The 14,542-nt window shown below is 30.0% G+C and overlaps 2 protein-coding genes across 2 annotated transcripts; one reads left to right on the top strand and one right to left on the bottom strand.

Annotated features, from left to right (window-relative positions):
- Positions 1-1,352: 1,352 nt before the first annotated feature.
- LOC120281835 (VQ motif-containing protein 9-like) lies at positions 1,353-2,180 on the bottom strand. Its single transcript, XM_039288528.1, is given in 3 exon segments — positions 1,353-1,894; positions 1,897-1,954; positions 1,956-2,180. Coding segments are annotated over 3 exon segments (699 nt in total). The 5' UTR covers positions 2,093-2,180; the 3' UTR covers positions 1,353-1,390.
- A 4,724-nt stretch (positions 2,181-6,904) lies between these two features.
- LOC120282583 (WEB family protein At3g02930, chloroplastic-like) lies at positions 6,905-9,206 on the top strand. Its single transcript, XM_039289423.1, has 4 exons — positions 6,905-6,956; positions 7,079-7,136; positions 7,221-7,402; positions 7,518-9,206. Exons 3-4 carry the CDS (start codon positions 7,223-7,225, stop codon positions 8,937-8,939), a joined length of 1,602 nt encoding a protein of 533 aa, XP_039145357.1. The 5' UTR covers positions 6,905-6,956; positions 7,079-7,136; positions 7,221-7,222; the 3' UTR covers positions 8,940-9,206.
- Positions 9,207-14,542: the final 5,336 nt, after the last annotated feature.

Raw genomic sequence — 14,542 nt, 5'->3', positions numbered from 1 at the left:
CAATCCACAACCCCAAATTTCTACCACAAATCACAAATTTTGTTCTTCTACAATAAATTATGCTCCAACCACAAACCCTAAATTTTATCCTAAAAAAACATATTCGCAAAATATTCTTTCCACATCTTTTTTTATATTATTATTACTATTAAGTTTTCATAAATTTATCATAAATTAATTTAATTAATAATTTTATTATTAATTAAGTAATTAATTTCACACAAATTAATATTGTAAGTATATAATGACTACTTATAATTACATTAATGAATTATTAACTTTATAATTTTAATACAATAATTATAAAAATAAAAATAAAATGATTAAAAAATTAATATTCATGTGGGACCCCAAATTTGGGGTCATCCTATTCCAAACCCAAATTTGGGATCAAATTTGGGCATGTGCTGAAGCAATCCACACCCAAATTTAATCTCAAATTTGGGATTTGGGTCATGCATTGGAGATGACCTAAGGACAAGAAGAAAGCCTAAGCACAATCACCTCATTGCATAACACTTCCTATCACAAACAAACGGTCTGTAGTGCTTTATAAAAGCTCTATGTCAGGAGCCAAACATGAAGCCATCAACTAAAAGCATGTATGTGTAATATGATATGATAAATTTCAATGTGTCTTGTGCTTTAAAAGAGTTTCTCTACTAAAAGCATGGAAAAAGACTTCACAGATTAGTTGACAAATATTAAAACCGAATAATTTACAACCCATCAAGGCCCGTTACTACACAAGAAACTTCACAACCCACAACACAAAGAGTGAACAAGCTCGAGGAAATCTCAACAAAGAAAATGGCATCAAAGATGAAATCCTAGAACTCTATAAGAACTTTAGATTTACTAAAATTATCGAGTCAACATGAAGTCATGAATCATCTCTGACCTATTAATATTATTAACATCAAGAGAAAACATAAAAAATTGGCCAAAATTAGATCAAAACATCAACATAATTTCTAAGCAAGTTCCCTTGGAAAAAAAAAAAATCTCATCATTTTTAAGGTTTTTATCCAGCATAAAACACATCCCATTCCGAAATCTTTAAACAGAAAGTAGAAACCAATCAAACAACACAAAATTGCAGTCCAACAATTAAATTAAGCAAATCTTTTTTGCCAGCATCCAAGTTCATCATCCAACACAAAATGCCAGAACTAAAAACCAAGAACAAAAAAAATACACAAATATATTTGAGAGGAGATTTATCTAAAAACCTCAAACATTTCTAGGGTTTCTGTCCAGCATCAAAACACATCCCATTTACACCAATCCAATCAACAAAACATCATCACATCATTAACCAATACTTGCAAATCCATATATACATTAAAAGCACATACCTTTTTCTCCAAACCCTAGCAAGCTCCCCAAATCAAAGCTCTCTCCATTGAGGACTAGCCAAAGGGCCAGGCGAGGTCGGGAAAAGCCTAGTCGGCGACAACGCAGCCACAGTCCCCGGCGACGGAAAGCACCCAAACGCCAATGGCGACGCAGGAGGCGGGTCCCCACGAAGCCGCCGCATATAAGCAGTGATCGGCGACTCAACCGCCGCATTCACCGCTGGCAACGGCGGCAGAGGTGACATCGGCGGTCGCACTCCCGGAAAAGACGGCGTCTGTGGCCGTTGGCCCAGCTCAGCCAACGGCGGCGGCCGGATCCGATGAAGCCGCGAAACCGTAGGGCGGTGAGGCGCCGGAGGAGGAGGCGGCGGTGGAGGAGGAGGGGGTGGAGATAAAGAAGGAGAGGGTGAGGATATCAAGGAAGGGGCGGTAAGATTAAACGCCGGTGAACCGGTGAGCTTTTGGACGACTTCCCGGAAGTCATTTTTGTTGATATTGTAAACAGGGGGTTGTGGTTGTTGTTGAGGCGGATTAGGGTTGTTGGAAGTGAAGTTACCAGTGGAAGTGGCGGAGGAAGTGAGGGAAGTGGAGGTGGAAGTGGGGATTTGAGGTTTGGGAATGAATTGTTTGGAGATTTTGTGAGAGGATTTGTTGAGGAGTCTTAGGGAGTTGGGAATGGAAGTGGAGGTGGAGGTGGAAGTGGAAGTGGAACTTGAGGAAGTGGAGTTTTCCATTGTTTTTTTCTTGTTTGAATGGAAGTGTAGGTGGAGGTGAGGTTGGATTGGAAAAGAGGGGAAGTGGAAGGGAGATGGATGGAAAGTTGGGGAGTGTTTTGTGTTAAGATGTTCCTTTGTCTTAAATTTGTTCTTAATGCTACTCTCTCTAATCTTTTTATTTATCCATTTTAAATTTAAAAAAAATTTCAAAATTAAATGGTAATATAAAATTTATAAAAAATACATATTAATTTTTAAAAATTATTTTTATTTAAAATATAATTTAATAAAATATATAAATGAATGTAATTTATTAGAAATTATAAAAGTATAGAGAGTAAATTAAAAAAATAATATTGAATACTTCATAAATTTTCTAAATGAACAACCGAAAAAATCCTCTAAAAATAAATAAGTAAAAAAAACTCTTTAGAGCACGTAAAATAAAATTTAATAAAATATATTAAATATAAAAAATAAATTTGAAAAAATAATATTTAATATTTTATAAATTTTCTACTGGATAAATAAATATGACAAAAAAAATCTCTAGATATAACAAGTAAAAAAATCGAAAGAGTATTTTTCAGTTTATATAATTTTAATTTTTTGGTTTATAAATAGATAAATTATCTAAAGTTTCATTTAGTTGGATTTTTCATATTAAATATATTTATTAAATGCTTCTTTTTGGAGTTACTTGTGGGTACACGATAAGATAGGAGAAGGATGAGGGGACATGGAAGAAACAAGGAGGAAAAGGACAAGAGGACAAAGAAAAAAATTGGACTTGGACCGTCAAACAGTCATTTATAATTTAAATTAATTAATGAATATTGAATAAAATTTAATTAAGTGGGAAATTTACATAAATGTGATATATATATAATTAAATAAAAAAGATGCTGTTTGACTTTATAGGCTTCAGTCTTTGACTGGGTTGGTAAGAGGCCATGAGACTCTTATCTCTTTGAGATTAGTGTTTTCATGATGATCTTTAATTCATAGCCATTGGATTTAGGTTAGAGGAAGGAGAGATGCTCTCTTATTAAATCAGAGCCGTTGGTATTTTATAAAGTTAAGTTATTTTTAGGGTAAACCACACAAATAGTCACTAAACTATAGGGTTATTCCTATTTTAGTCACTGACTTTTAAAAAATTCTATTTGGATCACTAAACTTTAATTTTGCTTCCAATCAAGTCACTATAGAGAACGTCGTTAACGGCGTCCTGACGTGGCAAGCCATGTCACATGTTTTTTTGCCATGTCACTAAACTTTAATTTTTTTCAGGTTTTTGTTATAATTGTAGATACAATTTTTTTTTTGTATAGATGTATTTGTATAATGTATACATTCAGTAAATCAACTATTGAATGTTCAAAAATGACATTCACAAAACACAATTATAGAAGAGATGTAAACTATTAATCATGTATTGAAATGACATTCAACAGTACTTTACATCTCTTCCATGATTAGTAGTTTACATCTTTTCTATGATTGTGTTTTGTGAATGTCATTTTTGAACATACAACAGTTGATTTATTGAATATATATATTATTTCATGCATTTACAAATACATCTTTACAAGAAAAATTGCATCTACAATTACAACAAAAACTTGAAAAAAAATTTAGGGTAAGCCACACAAATAGTCACTAAACTATAGAGTTATTCCTATTTTGGTCACTTAACTTTAATAAATGTCTATTTAGGTCATTAAATTTTAGTGACGTGGCAAAAAAAAAAACATGTGACATGGCTTGCCACGTCAGGACACCGTTAACAGCGTTCTCGCTAGTGATTTGATTGGTAGTAAAATTTAAGTTTAGTGACCCAAATAGAATTTTTTAAAGTTCAATAACCAAAACAGGAATAGCCCTATAGTTTAGTGACTATTTGTGTGGTTTACTCTCTGAATTTTGTTAGGGTTTTTACTTATGAACCAATGGATAATAGTAATATTATTATTTTTAATATCCATTTTTGAAAAAAAATTCTTTAGAACCACCACTTTTAATTTTATTTTTCTTATATTCTTTGAGAGATAATTTTTGATGTTTTGACTTGAGTTGCAATTCTGGTAAATATTTTTTTTTTAAATTTATGAAATAGATATTACTACATTAATCTTTGGCTTTAATACAAAGGGGAGTTTTATTTTTATGAAAGTTAATAATAAATATTAATCAATGATAAACTATTTTTTAATTAGCATTAATTAATTTATTTGGGTTTACTTTAAAATTCCATCCCGAATTAAATTCAAGCTTCAAGAAAAGATAAATATATAATATTTTTTTAATTATTTGTTTCTCATGTTTTATTTTAATTTTTAAGAAAGGATTATCATTTAGACCCTTCAGTTTCAACATTGTCAATTAAATTTGTTTGAAATGTACACTTCTTTTTTTTTTTTTTAACTTCATGTCAATAAAATATTGAGAAAATTAGTTAAAATATTTTTTTATTAAGTAAAAAAAGTCACATTACCAACTTATGTATTCTGATTATTTTTTTTATTTTAGAAAACTAATATTTATAAGGATTTCGAAAGGCATTCTCCCCAATAAGACGGAGACTTCTGATCTTACTTGGACGAAACAAAAAATATTGTTCCTCGTTCAATTCTTTCGAAATAATTGGATCCTTTTTCCAGCTCATCAGCATGGAAAAGTTACATAATTTTTTAAAAAAATAAATATTACAAATAAATATTGAAAGAAGTTTAATTTTAATACATTAGTTGAAAAAAATATGGAACCAATTAGATGCTATTTCAAATTAGTAATTTCAAGTTTAAATATTTGTGTTTGCAAAAAAACAAAGATGTCAATTCTTTTGTAGGGTTTTTAATATTTGACGTGAATTAATTTATAATTTATGATTCCGATAAAATTGTAGGCAATGATAAAAAAAAAAGTACTTTTAATATTTATTTAAAAATATTGGGATATCACATCATGGTGTCCTCTTGTTCAGTTTTGGTACCAAATTCTTTTCCTTGAAACAACATCATCATCCTGAATAAGGTTGCTCTACTTTAGAGTTAAGCATCATCAAAAACCCTAATTAATTCATCCATGTAAGCACACATCATTTCTAGTTATCAAATTCTGTTAGCCTACTTAAGCATTGCAATAATTCTTGACATAATTCAAATTTAAGTTCACCCTATTAGCTTTTCAATTTTGTTTATATTTTCATACAGCTCCCTTAAAAGATTTTTTATTTGCCTATTTTTCAAATCAAACGTTTTTTTTTAACAAATATGAGCCGCTTGTTATGGATATATACATACAAAAAATTGAGTTTTATAACATATGTATCCTTCAATTTGCCTAGTTAGGAGTCAAACCTATCTTCTTAGTCGGACAAGTACTTTTTATAATATATATATATTATGAAACCATTTTGTAAAATAACACCAAATACTACGCACCAAAGAAAAAAAGTTCTTTAGCCAATCTTTAAGTACCATTGATTTAAAAAAAATATAAGATTTTAATTTTTTTTTTTTGAAAAACCTATTTGTTTTTAAAATATTATTATTTTTTAAAATGACAAGCATTCTTGTATATATTTTTTAAACCCCATTTGTATTTTAATTTGCTTTTTAAACATTATTTTTTTTAAAAACCTATTAGGGCATATTTTTTAATTTCTCTTCCTTCTCATAACCATATATTAACATTTTAAATTGAACTAATTATTATTATTTATAAATGCAATAAATAAGGTCATTTTATGGATAACTCAGTTTCATAATTATATAAATCTTTGGAATGTTACCATGTGTTCCATTATAAATAAATAAATAATTTTATTTTATTTTAAATATTTTCTTACTAAAATTAAATTGTTTCTATATTTGTAATTTGAGTTGGTATAAGATTTTTTGCATATTAAGAAAGGTGGATTCCAATCTTAATTATTATAGGTGGAAGGCACATGTGTTATAAAAATCAATCTCTCATATATTCATTCCTGACATGTGATTTGTTCATATTTGTAAAAAAAAAAAATAATAGCAAAGATATCAAAGATTAATATGTAAAAAAAAAATTTTATAAAGACCTCCTCAACCCTTAATAATAAACAAAACAAAATTATCATGTATAAAATAAATTTTATCTTGTTTTCTATTATCATCATGTAAATAAACTGTAGTAAAATAAAAAAAATGTGATACGTGTACTATTTTCATAATTTTGTTATAAAAATAAAAAAAATTATAAAAAAAATTTATGCTATTAGAAATATTTCCATAATCATAAACCCTAAATCTTTAATATTTTAGAAAATAAAATAAAAGATTATATATAGGTAACTAATGTTCGGATATCATGAAAGCGTAACTTCCAAACATACTCTTCCAAAACTTGGGACTTTATTTTTAGTTTTTTTTTCTTTTTTTTTAAAACTTTTTTCACATTTAAATCCCAAAAAAGTAAAATCACTTTCAATAAGGGTGTAAAAGCAAAAAAAAAAATTTGAAAGAGGTAAAATAATAATTAAAACATTTTAAAATGGCTTAAATGAAAAAAATACCAAGATATAATTCATAAATATATCACTATCAAGGACTTAAATGCAAAAAATCCCTTCCCAAACATTTCAACGCCTCACTAACTCTGCAATCATCACCGTCCGTTCATCTCATGATCCCAAATCCAACGGCTGAGATTGCATAACAGTCCTCGAGTGCGCCAAAGACTAGATACAAGAGCCCACGAGCACTCAGTTTTTTACTCCAAAAAAAATAAAAAATGACTTCTTGCAAAACCATTCAATTTGGTTTTCCTTCCAATTTTTCCACAAATTCCCAAATTTTTCAATCCAATTCCAAAAATTAAAATCAAAGAAATCCCTTCTCAAGTAACAATTCTTGATCAATTCCTCTTCTTTTTGTTCCCTGTTGAATTTTAATATCATTATTTTTATTTTTGTTTTTTTTTTTCAAATTTTTTTGTTGCTGATTTCCTCCAATTGTTTTGCAGTTAGGGTTTGAATCATCACTGATTTTTGTTGCAAATTGATTTGCTCTGAAAGTCAAAGGTAATGGAAATTTTTTTTTTGTTTGTTTGTTGTTCATTTCCATGAAATCTGTTTGATTGGTTTTGGATTTTGAATTTTTGTTAGAAATGGCCCAGAAAACATCAGTTATAATCCCTAATTTGAGAAGCTCTCCATCAAAATCAAGCAGAGGAAACCCTAATTCACCTGATTCATCTTCTTCTGATTCAAAGTCTACAAAACCTTTTGATAGGAAACCTTCAATCAAATCTTCTTCTGCTTCTTCTTCATCTTTTTCACTTACTGAGGTATTTATGTTGTTATTGTTATTGTTATTGTCATTGTTATTGTTATCATTTCATTTGATTTGATTCTGTCTATTTTGATTTATGGATGTTTGTGTTTTGATGTGTTATTTATTAGAAAAAAGCAGTTAGGGTTTCAGAAATGCAACAGCAATTGAATTTGCTGCAAGATGAGCTGAAGAAGATGAGGGATGAGAAATCCAGGGTTTTGAAAGAGCTTGCGGAGGCGAAAAAGATGGTTTCGGCACAGAATAGTGGAAATGATGGTTTGAAGTTGTATAAGGATAGAATTGAGTTTTTGGAGTTGGAGGTGGAGAAGACGAAGGATTCGGAAAGAAAGATGCTTGAGTCGATGATCTCACAGACCAAACTTCTTGAGCAGACGAAGATTTCGCTTGAAGAAGCCAAGTTGGAGATTAGATCGCTTAAAGAGAGCTTGAAAAACTCGGAGAGTTTGGTTAATGGCAGTGGCACAGAGGAGAAGGATATCATGATGCTTAGGAATGAGCTCAAGTCGGCAATGGCAGCAGAGGAGAAGAGTAAGAAGGCAATGGATGATTTGGCTATTGCGCTAAAGGAAGTCACGACGGAGATGAATCAAGTGAAGGAGAAACTCTTGATCACGGAGACGGAATTGGATAATGCAAGGGTTGATGCTCACCGGAGTAAGAACCAACTGAAGAGTGTCGAAGAGAAGTATCAAGCGGCCGTGGAGGAATCTGAGAGGTTGAGGTTTGAATTAGAGGAAACCGTGGCCGCTTGGAATGCAAAAGAGGACGGGTTTATAGATTGTATGAAGGTGTCCGAGGAGGAGATATCGAAAGGAAGACAAGAGAATGATAAATTGATTGATTCTCAAAGAGTAGTTAGAGACGAGAACGCCAAGTTGCGGGACATATTGAAGCAAGCCGTGAACGAGGCTTCGGTTGTGAAAGAAACCTTGGAGATTGTCCGGAATGAAAATTCACATCTTAAGGACATGATCGCTGAGAAAGAGAACGTTGTGCAAAAGATCAAGCAAGACTATGATAGCCTTAAGGTCAGCGAAGCCGCGGCACTTGGTAGTGTGAATGAGCTGAAGGGTTTGTTAGCTGCAACGGCTTCCACTGGTTCATTTGAGAGCCGATCATTTAGACAGACGCGAGTTGTAGCGAATGATGATAAGATCAACAAGAGCACAACAAAATTTTTGTCTGATCGATGGAAGGGAGATAATCTGAAAATTCAAAATGGGCGAAGGCATTCAATTGGGGAACCAGGAAAGTTCAAAGGACCTGCATTTGATGCAAGAGAGTCACCAGAGTACGAAAGGGATCGAATGTTTGCATCTATCAGTAATATCTCCGATTGGAAAGTTCCTTCTTCGATTGTCACTGATGACACTGGAACTTTGAGTTTAGATGGTTACGATCATTTAGATGCATCGGATAACCTTAAAGTTATGGAGAATGACAGTCTCACTTCAGCTAATCAGAAAAAGAAGAAGACCATGTTTAGGAAATTCGGCGAAATGATAAGGAGAAGAAGCTTCCATAAATGAGATTTTATACTTGTGAGTGATTGATTCAAGCTTGCTTTAAGTTCCTTTTTGCCGGAATCGATAAGACGACGAATACAAGAAAAACACAGAACAGAATCTACAATACATGACTTTGAGTGGAATCAATGTAAACTTAGCTGTGTTTTGGTTCATAATTTTATTTTGGTCTTTTGTTTTTTGGGATGAAGTTCTATAATAATACCAAACTGATGTATAATATCATCTTGTTACCAAGAAATGCAAACAGGGGTTGATTGTTTGTTGGAATTGATGGATGCTTTAATTTAATTTGAAAGATAAAAGAAATTTTGGACTCTGATTGCTTTTGAATTGTTCTGATTTTTTGAAATTTCTGGTCTTTGTAATATACTTTTGAATTGATTTAGTTTCAATGACTTGAAAGACTCGGTCTATGTTATTGTGTTAAGTAATTCAAACATTTATGAGTATATATTATTTGAGTGTTTGAAAGAATCTGAAGACCAAAATTTCAAGTTCTATGAGCATATAACCCTATAAAATCTTGATATTACATTTTACCCCTATACAAAATCATCCTATTTCTGATGATATTTATATTTAACCCTATGTAAAGTATTTATTTCAGCAAGGCCCTTGAGCACTATCCCATGCACCACCAATAAAATACTATTATTTTTTATGGCTAGAATTTCCCCACAGCTTCTTCTATCCCACTGACTTTTGCCCAAGGGTATAAATGTAAAAATAAACCCTAATTTTAAATGTTGATTTCTATAGCCAAAGGTAATTTCTTGGAAAATTCAGATAGGCCATCAGGTTGATGTTTCTTACAGCATCTTGCTTCTAACTTTGATTTTCATTTTTTTTTTCTTTTTCTAATATATATGACAAATATTGATAGAATTCCTCAGTTGAAAAAAATATTGCAAACTGTCTTCTTTGGTTTTTTTTTTTTTTTATATACAAATTAGGGATAACTAAACCATTCATTGATTGAATCTATCTTTGTCTCCTTTATTTTTTCCATTTTTATTTTTATATTTGAGAGAAAAGTCATAATATTTGCATAAGCTTGATTTTTTTTTTTAATTAATAGCAAATAATGTTTGTGAATATGTTACAATCATCAATAAAATTCCGGGATCAATTAGTGGACCAATTCCGGGAAGTGGGTAACTTCAAGATATTGGGGATTGCATTTCTATTCTAAAACATGTTTGTTTAACTCTGGTAAACATTAGCTTCATGTGTAACTCTAGTGGACATACCTTAGTGGATTGTCACTTGATAGTGGCCGTACAAACGTTAAATTGAAACTTTATACTCACCGTCCTATAACAATATTACTTATCTACTATTTTCAGGTTTTACTAAAAAAATGCTATTTAAAATAGGTATAATCACCAAAATAATTCCTGAATTTTTTTTTTTTTTTTGGTCCCTTTACTCGAAAATACTCCTGATTAGTCTCTCTATTTTTAAAAATATGCCCATTTAATTAGAAATGCTCATAACTAGTATCTCTACTATTAAAAATACACCTACTCATTTTTAAAAATAGAGAAACTAGTTGGGAGTATTTCTAATTAAGTTGGTACATTTTCAAAAATAGAGAGACTAATCAGAAATATTTTTAAGTATAGGAACCAAAAGAAATGAGAGAAAAAGTTAAAGTAACTAATGAAAGTATTATACTTTCAAAATAAGTCTCCACTGGGAGTGAGCTTTATTAATTTTAAAAAATCTTATTACCAACGCCCATTTTACAAAATCCCCTTATATAATATAAAAATTATATAATAGTTTTATTGATTTTAAAAAATCTTTATTACAAACCCCATTTCACATCTTAATTTCAAAAAATCTTTATTACAAACCCCATTTCACATCTTAATTTCAAAAAATCTTTATTACCAACGCCCCACTTTAATAAATCCCCTTATATAATATAAAAATTATATAATAATTTTATTGATTTTAAAAAATCTTTATTACCAACCACCATTTTACAAAATCTCCTTATATAATATAAAAATTATATAATAGTTTTATTGATTTTAAAAAATCTTTATTACCAACCATCATTTTACAAAATCCCCTTATATAATATAAAAATTATAAAAGAAATAAAAAACAATTAAAAAAATGCTTATTTATTTATAATAAAAATCTAAATAAAATGAATAAATAATTTAAAATAAATTAGTATTTCTATTTAGATGCTAATTGGTTTATTTTACAAATTAGTATAGAAAATTTAAAAATATTATAAAATATTTATTCAGATAAAATATATTTATAAAATTTTATTATTTAATCTCTTGACATTCAATAAATTAATTATATAGTAATAAAATTATTGTTCCACAACCTAATTTTCTATAAATTAGTATATACATTATTTAAAAAAAATATATTTTTTAAAATATTTATAAAAATATATTATTTTGTCTCCTTCACTTTTTTACTTGTACTCAATAAATTTTTTTTTCATTTTCTTCTAAAAAAAAAATTTGGCCCCCTATAAAATTTTTCTGGCTCCGCCCCTTTTTTCTGTAAAAAAAATTGTATTTCTTTCCTCTAAAATTGCATAGTACAGAGGACTTATTAGCTTAATGTGATTTATACAAATTTTTTTGATGTACACATAGTAAATTTCTATTGTTTCATATAGCGCTTGACAAGTGATGGGTATGCATGTAATAGACATTTATTGTCTGATATGGGGCTTTATCGCCTATTATCCATATATATATATATATATAGAATCCATCATCTAGGGACGTCCCTAGATTTCAAATCTAGGGATGTCCATAAGTAGCTACGTCGGATGAAAAATCGACCACTCTTATCATTATGAACATGAGAAAACCGCGTTCTACGATGTTGTACGATGATACGTGAAACAGTGAAAAAGCGTGTACAAGATGTTTATATAATCAATCAACCATCGGATGATGATCCAACGGTTTAGATTTAAAACGTCCCTAGATTTGAAATCTAGGGACTTACTTAGATGATGTTTTTCCAACGGTTTAAATTTAAAACGTCCCTAGATTTGAAATCTAGGGACTTACTTAGATGATGTTTTTCCATATATATATATATATATATAGAAAAGGTTCTCTGTGGACGTGCATAGACGTCTACAGAGAGCTACAGTAATACTACCCAGTAGCTACAGTGAGAGATAATTTTAGATTAATGAGTTCATTAGTTTTAATTTTGTTTTTACTGTGCATCCCACTTTTTACTGTGCTACTGTTCATAAACACAGTAATACTGTTCATTGAATAGTGTTCGACCGTTGGATCGAAATCCAACGGTCCAAAGCAACGTTCACAGATTAAAAATCTGTGAACGTGCACAGAGGATCGATCCTCATATATATATATATATATATATATATATTAGTAAGTGGCTCACTTCCAAACATTAAGCTTGCACTCCTACCAAAATTAATTGTATGATCTTTGCGTTCCAATTTTTATCGCTTTGGTAACCTTCGTTTACTATTTAATTTTGCTAATTGAAGTAATAACATGTTACTTGTGAAGACAATTATTTAATTATTTTTACTTAAAATTCATATTTTCAAAACCATGCATTGAATTAAAGGATTGGTCTTGCTTACTAATTAACTATTTAAAATTTTACAACTACCTTAACATGTTACTTGTGAAGACAATTATTTAATTATTTTTACTTAAAATTCATATTTTCAAAACCATGCATTGAATTAAAGGATTGGTCTTGCTTACTAATTAACTATTTAAAATTTTACAACTACCTTTTCTATAAAATAAATAAATAAATAAAAATGAATGAACAACACTTGAATGCAAAAGTACAAAAGTTGAAGAGAAAACATAGAAAAATAAGGAAAAAACATGAGTAAAATCCAACCACCAACAAAGAAGGCTCACTCGAAACATGAGGTAATTAAACAATATCACCAACAATGAAGGTTTACTCGAAATCACCACTTATAGCTAAAGCCATCCGATTTAGGTGGTAATCATGATTGTGAAATTTAAACAGTATTTGATTGTATAGTAGCGTATTTTTCTAAATCTGGGACTATAGAGAATAAAAAACCAACCATGCAATTAATATTAATAATGAGTGAGTTTTGATGGAAGATGATTATAAATTATTTACACTGTTCATCCGGGATTCTTATATTATTCTCATACGGTACATACACTGTACATCCATGTTCCAGTACTGTTTATATTCATATAAAAAGGACGCTTGTCGTCTATTATTTAAAAAAAAAAAAAAAATTGATCCATTGTCAAAATTTCATCATCCTAATGCAAGACAAGACCGTTGAAAATTTTAATTTTTTTGAAGACATACATTTCTAGAAACGGTAACCCAATTTTAAAAAAAAAAACATGATATAGGATGTCCATGTCTTGCAAACTCAAGAATAATTAAAAGAGAAAATGAAAAAGTCACAAAATCTTAGAACACATCAAACCGAATATCCCGAGATGCTCTGTCATTGATCCATTGGTCCTTTTAGAATAAAGGCGAAAAGCTAGTAAGATGAACAAGATATCCATCTACAAAAAAGGATTTTCTCTGCAATGAAATATGAGATATATATAGGTCCTAAATGTTGCTTATTTGACAGTACTTTGACCTTGATTTTGTGTGACCAGAACTAGAGCTTATTTTCCACCACCACTTTCAACCGACGAATTGTTAAATTTCTTAATGTTGATGATCCCTCACCTAGAAATTCAATCTCCATGATGACCTAGATAGGTAATTTGAATATTGATATTAAGTAGGATGTGACAGAGGGAATTTTGGATGTCCAAGTAGTGAACATACTAAGAGTATCATGTGTAAATAATGGTGCTATCAAGAACAATTCTGTGGAGAAATTAAGAGTTTGAGCAAAAGAAGTTAATAAATGCATGTCCCTCTTCTCAACCTTGAAATGTCATTAGATACAGCTTAAAGTCTTTCACTTAAAAGAAGTTTATAACTATTGCAGTGCATGAAAACAAAAGAAATATCACTCAAGAGATTTCTCTATATAAACATGGAATTCTGAAAACAAAGATGTTATTTTCTATAACTGTTGAATTTCTGAAAAATATACAGATTTTTCTTTCTGTAACTATGATATATTTAAGAACGGTAAAATCTCAAGAAGTAAATTTATTTACGCACCTGTATTGCAGCTTTAAAAATGAATATAAGGATATCATCCTCTGGCATTCATTCTCCTACCCATTTTTTGAGGAAGAAAAAGCATAAGATTTCTCAGAAAGTCACAAGAGAATTCAATGAGATTCCAAAAATCATATCAACAGTAATGTATTCTAATCTAAGTACTCTGTCACTCTCCTGGTCTCCTTCCAAAACAACAATACCATCTTTGGTTTCTGAATAAAACCATACTTAGATAGTAATTGTCTTGGATACAACTTCCCACATTTCTTTTGAGTTTGAATTCATCTTCTTTCATCACTCCGCGAATCTTAGTAACATCGACCCACATACCGCCTGCGGCATATATGTTAGATAACATCACATAAGCCCCGGAATTTTGAGGATCCAATTGCACAAGCTTCTCTGCAGCTAATTCCTCAAGTTTTACA

The sequence above is a fragment of the Dioscorea cayenensis genome, chromosome 18, assembly GCF_009730915.1.
Source record: "Dioscorea cayenensis subsp. rotundata cultivar TDr96_F1 chromosome 18, TDr96_F1_v2_PseudoChromosome.rev07_lg8_w22 25.fasta, whole genome shotgun sequence".
NCBI classification, from domain to species: Eukaryota; Viridiplantae; Streptophyta; class Magnoliopsida; order Dioscoreales; family Dioscoreaceae; genus Dioscorea; species Dioscorea cayenensis.
Note: the sequence above shows the minus strand (reverse complement) of the source record. Positions and strands in the feature narration are given on the sequence as shown.

What these genes read in the sequence shown, in the direction of transcription:
- LOC120282583 (XM_039289423.1), top strand. Translation starts at nt 7,223, where the DNA reads ATGGCCCAGAAAACATCAGTTATAATCCCTAATTTGAGAAGCTCTCCA. An exon ending in CATCTTTTTCACTTACTGAG is followed by an intron (nt 7,403 to 7,517) that starts GTATTTATGTTG and finishes GTTATTTATTAG; the next exon opens with AAAAAAGCAGTTAGGGTTTC.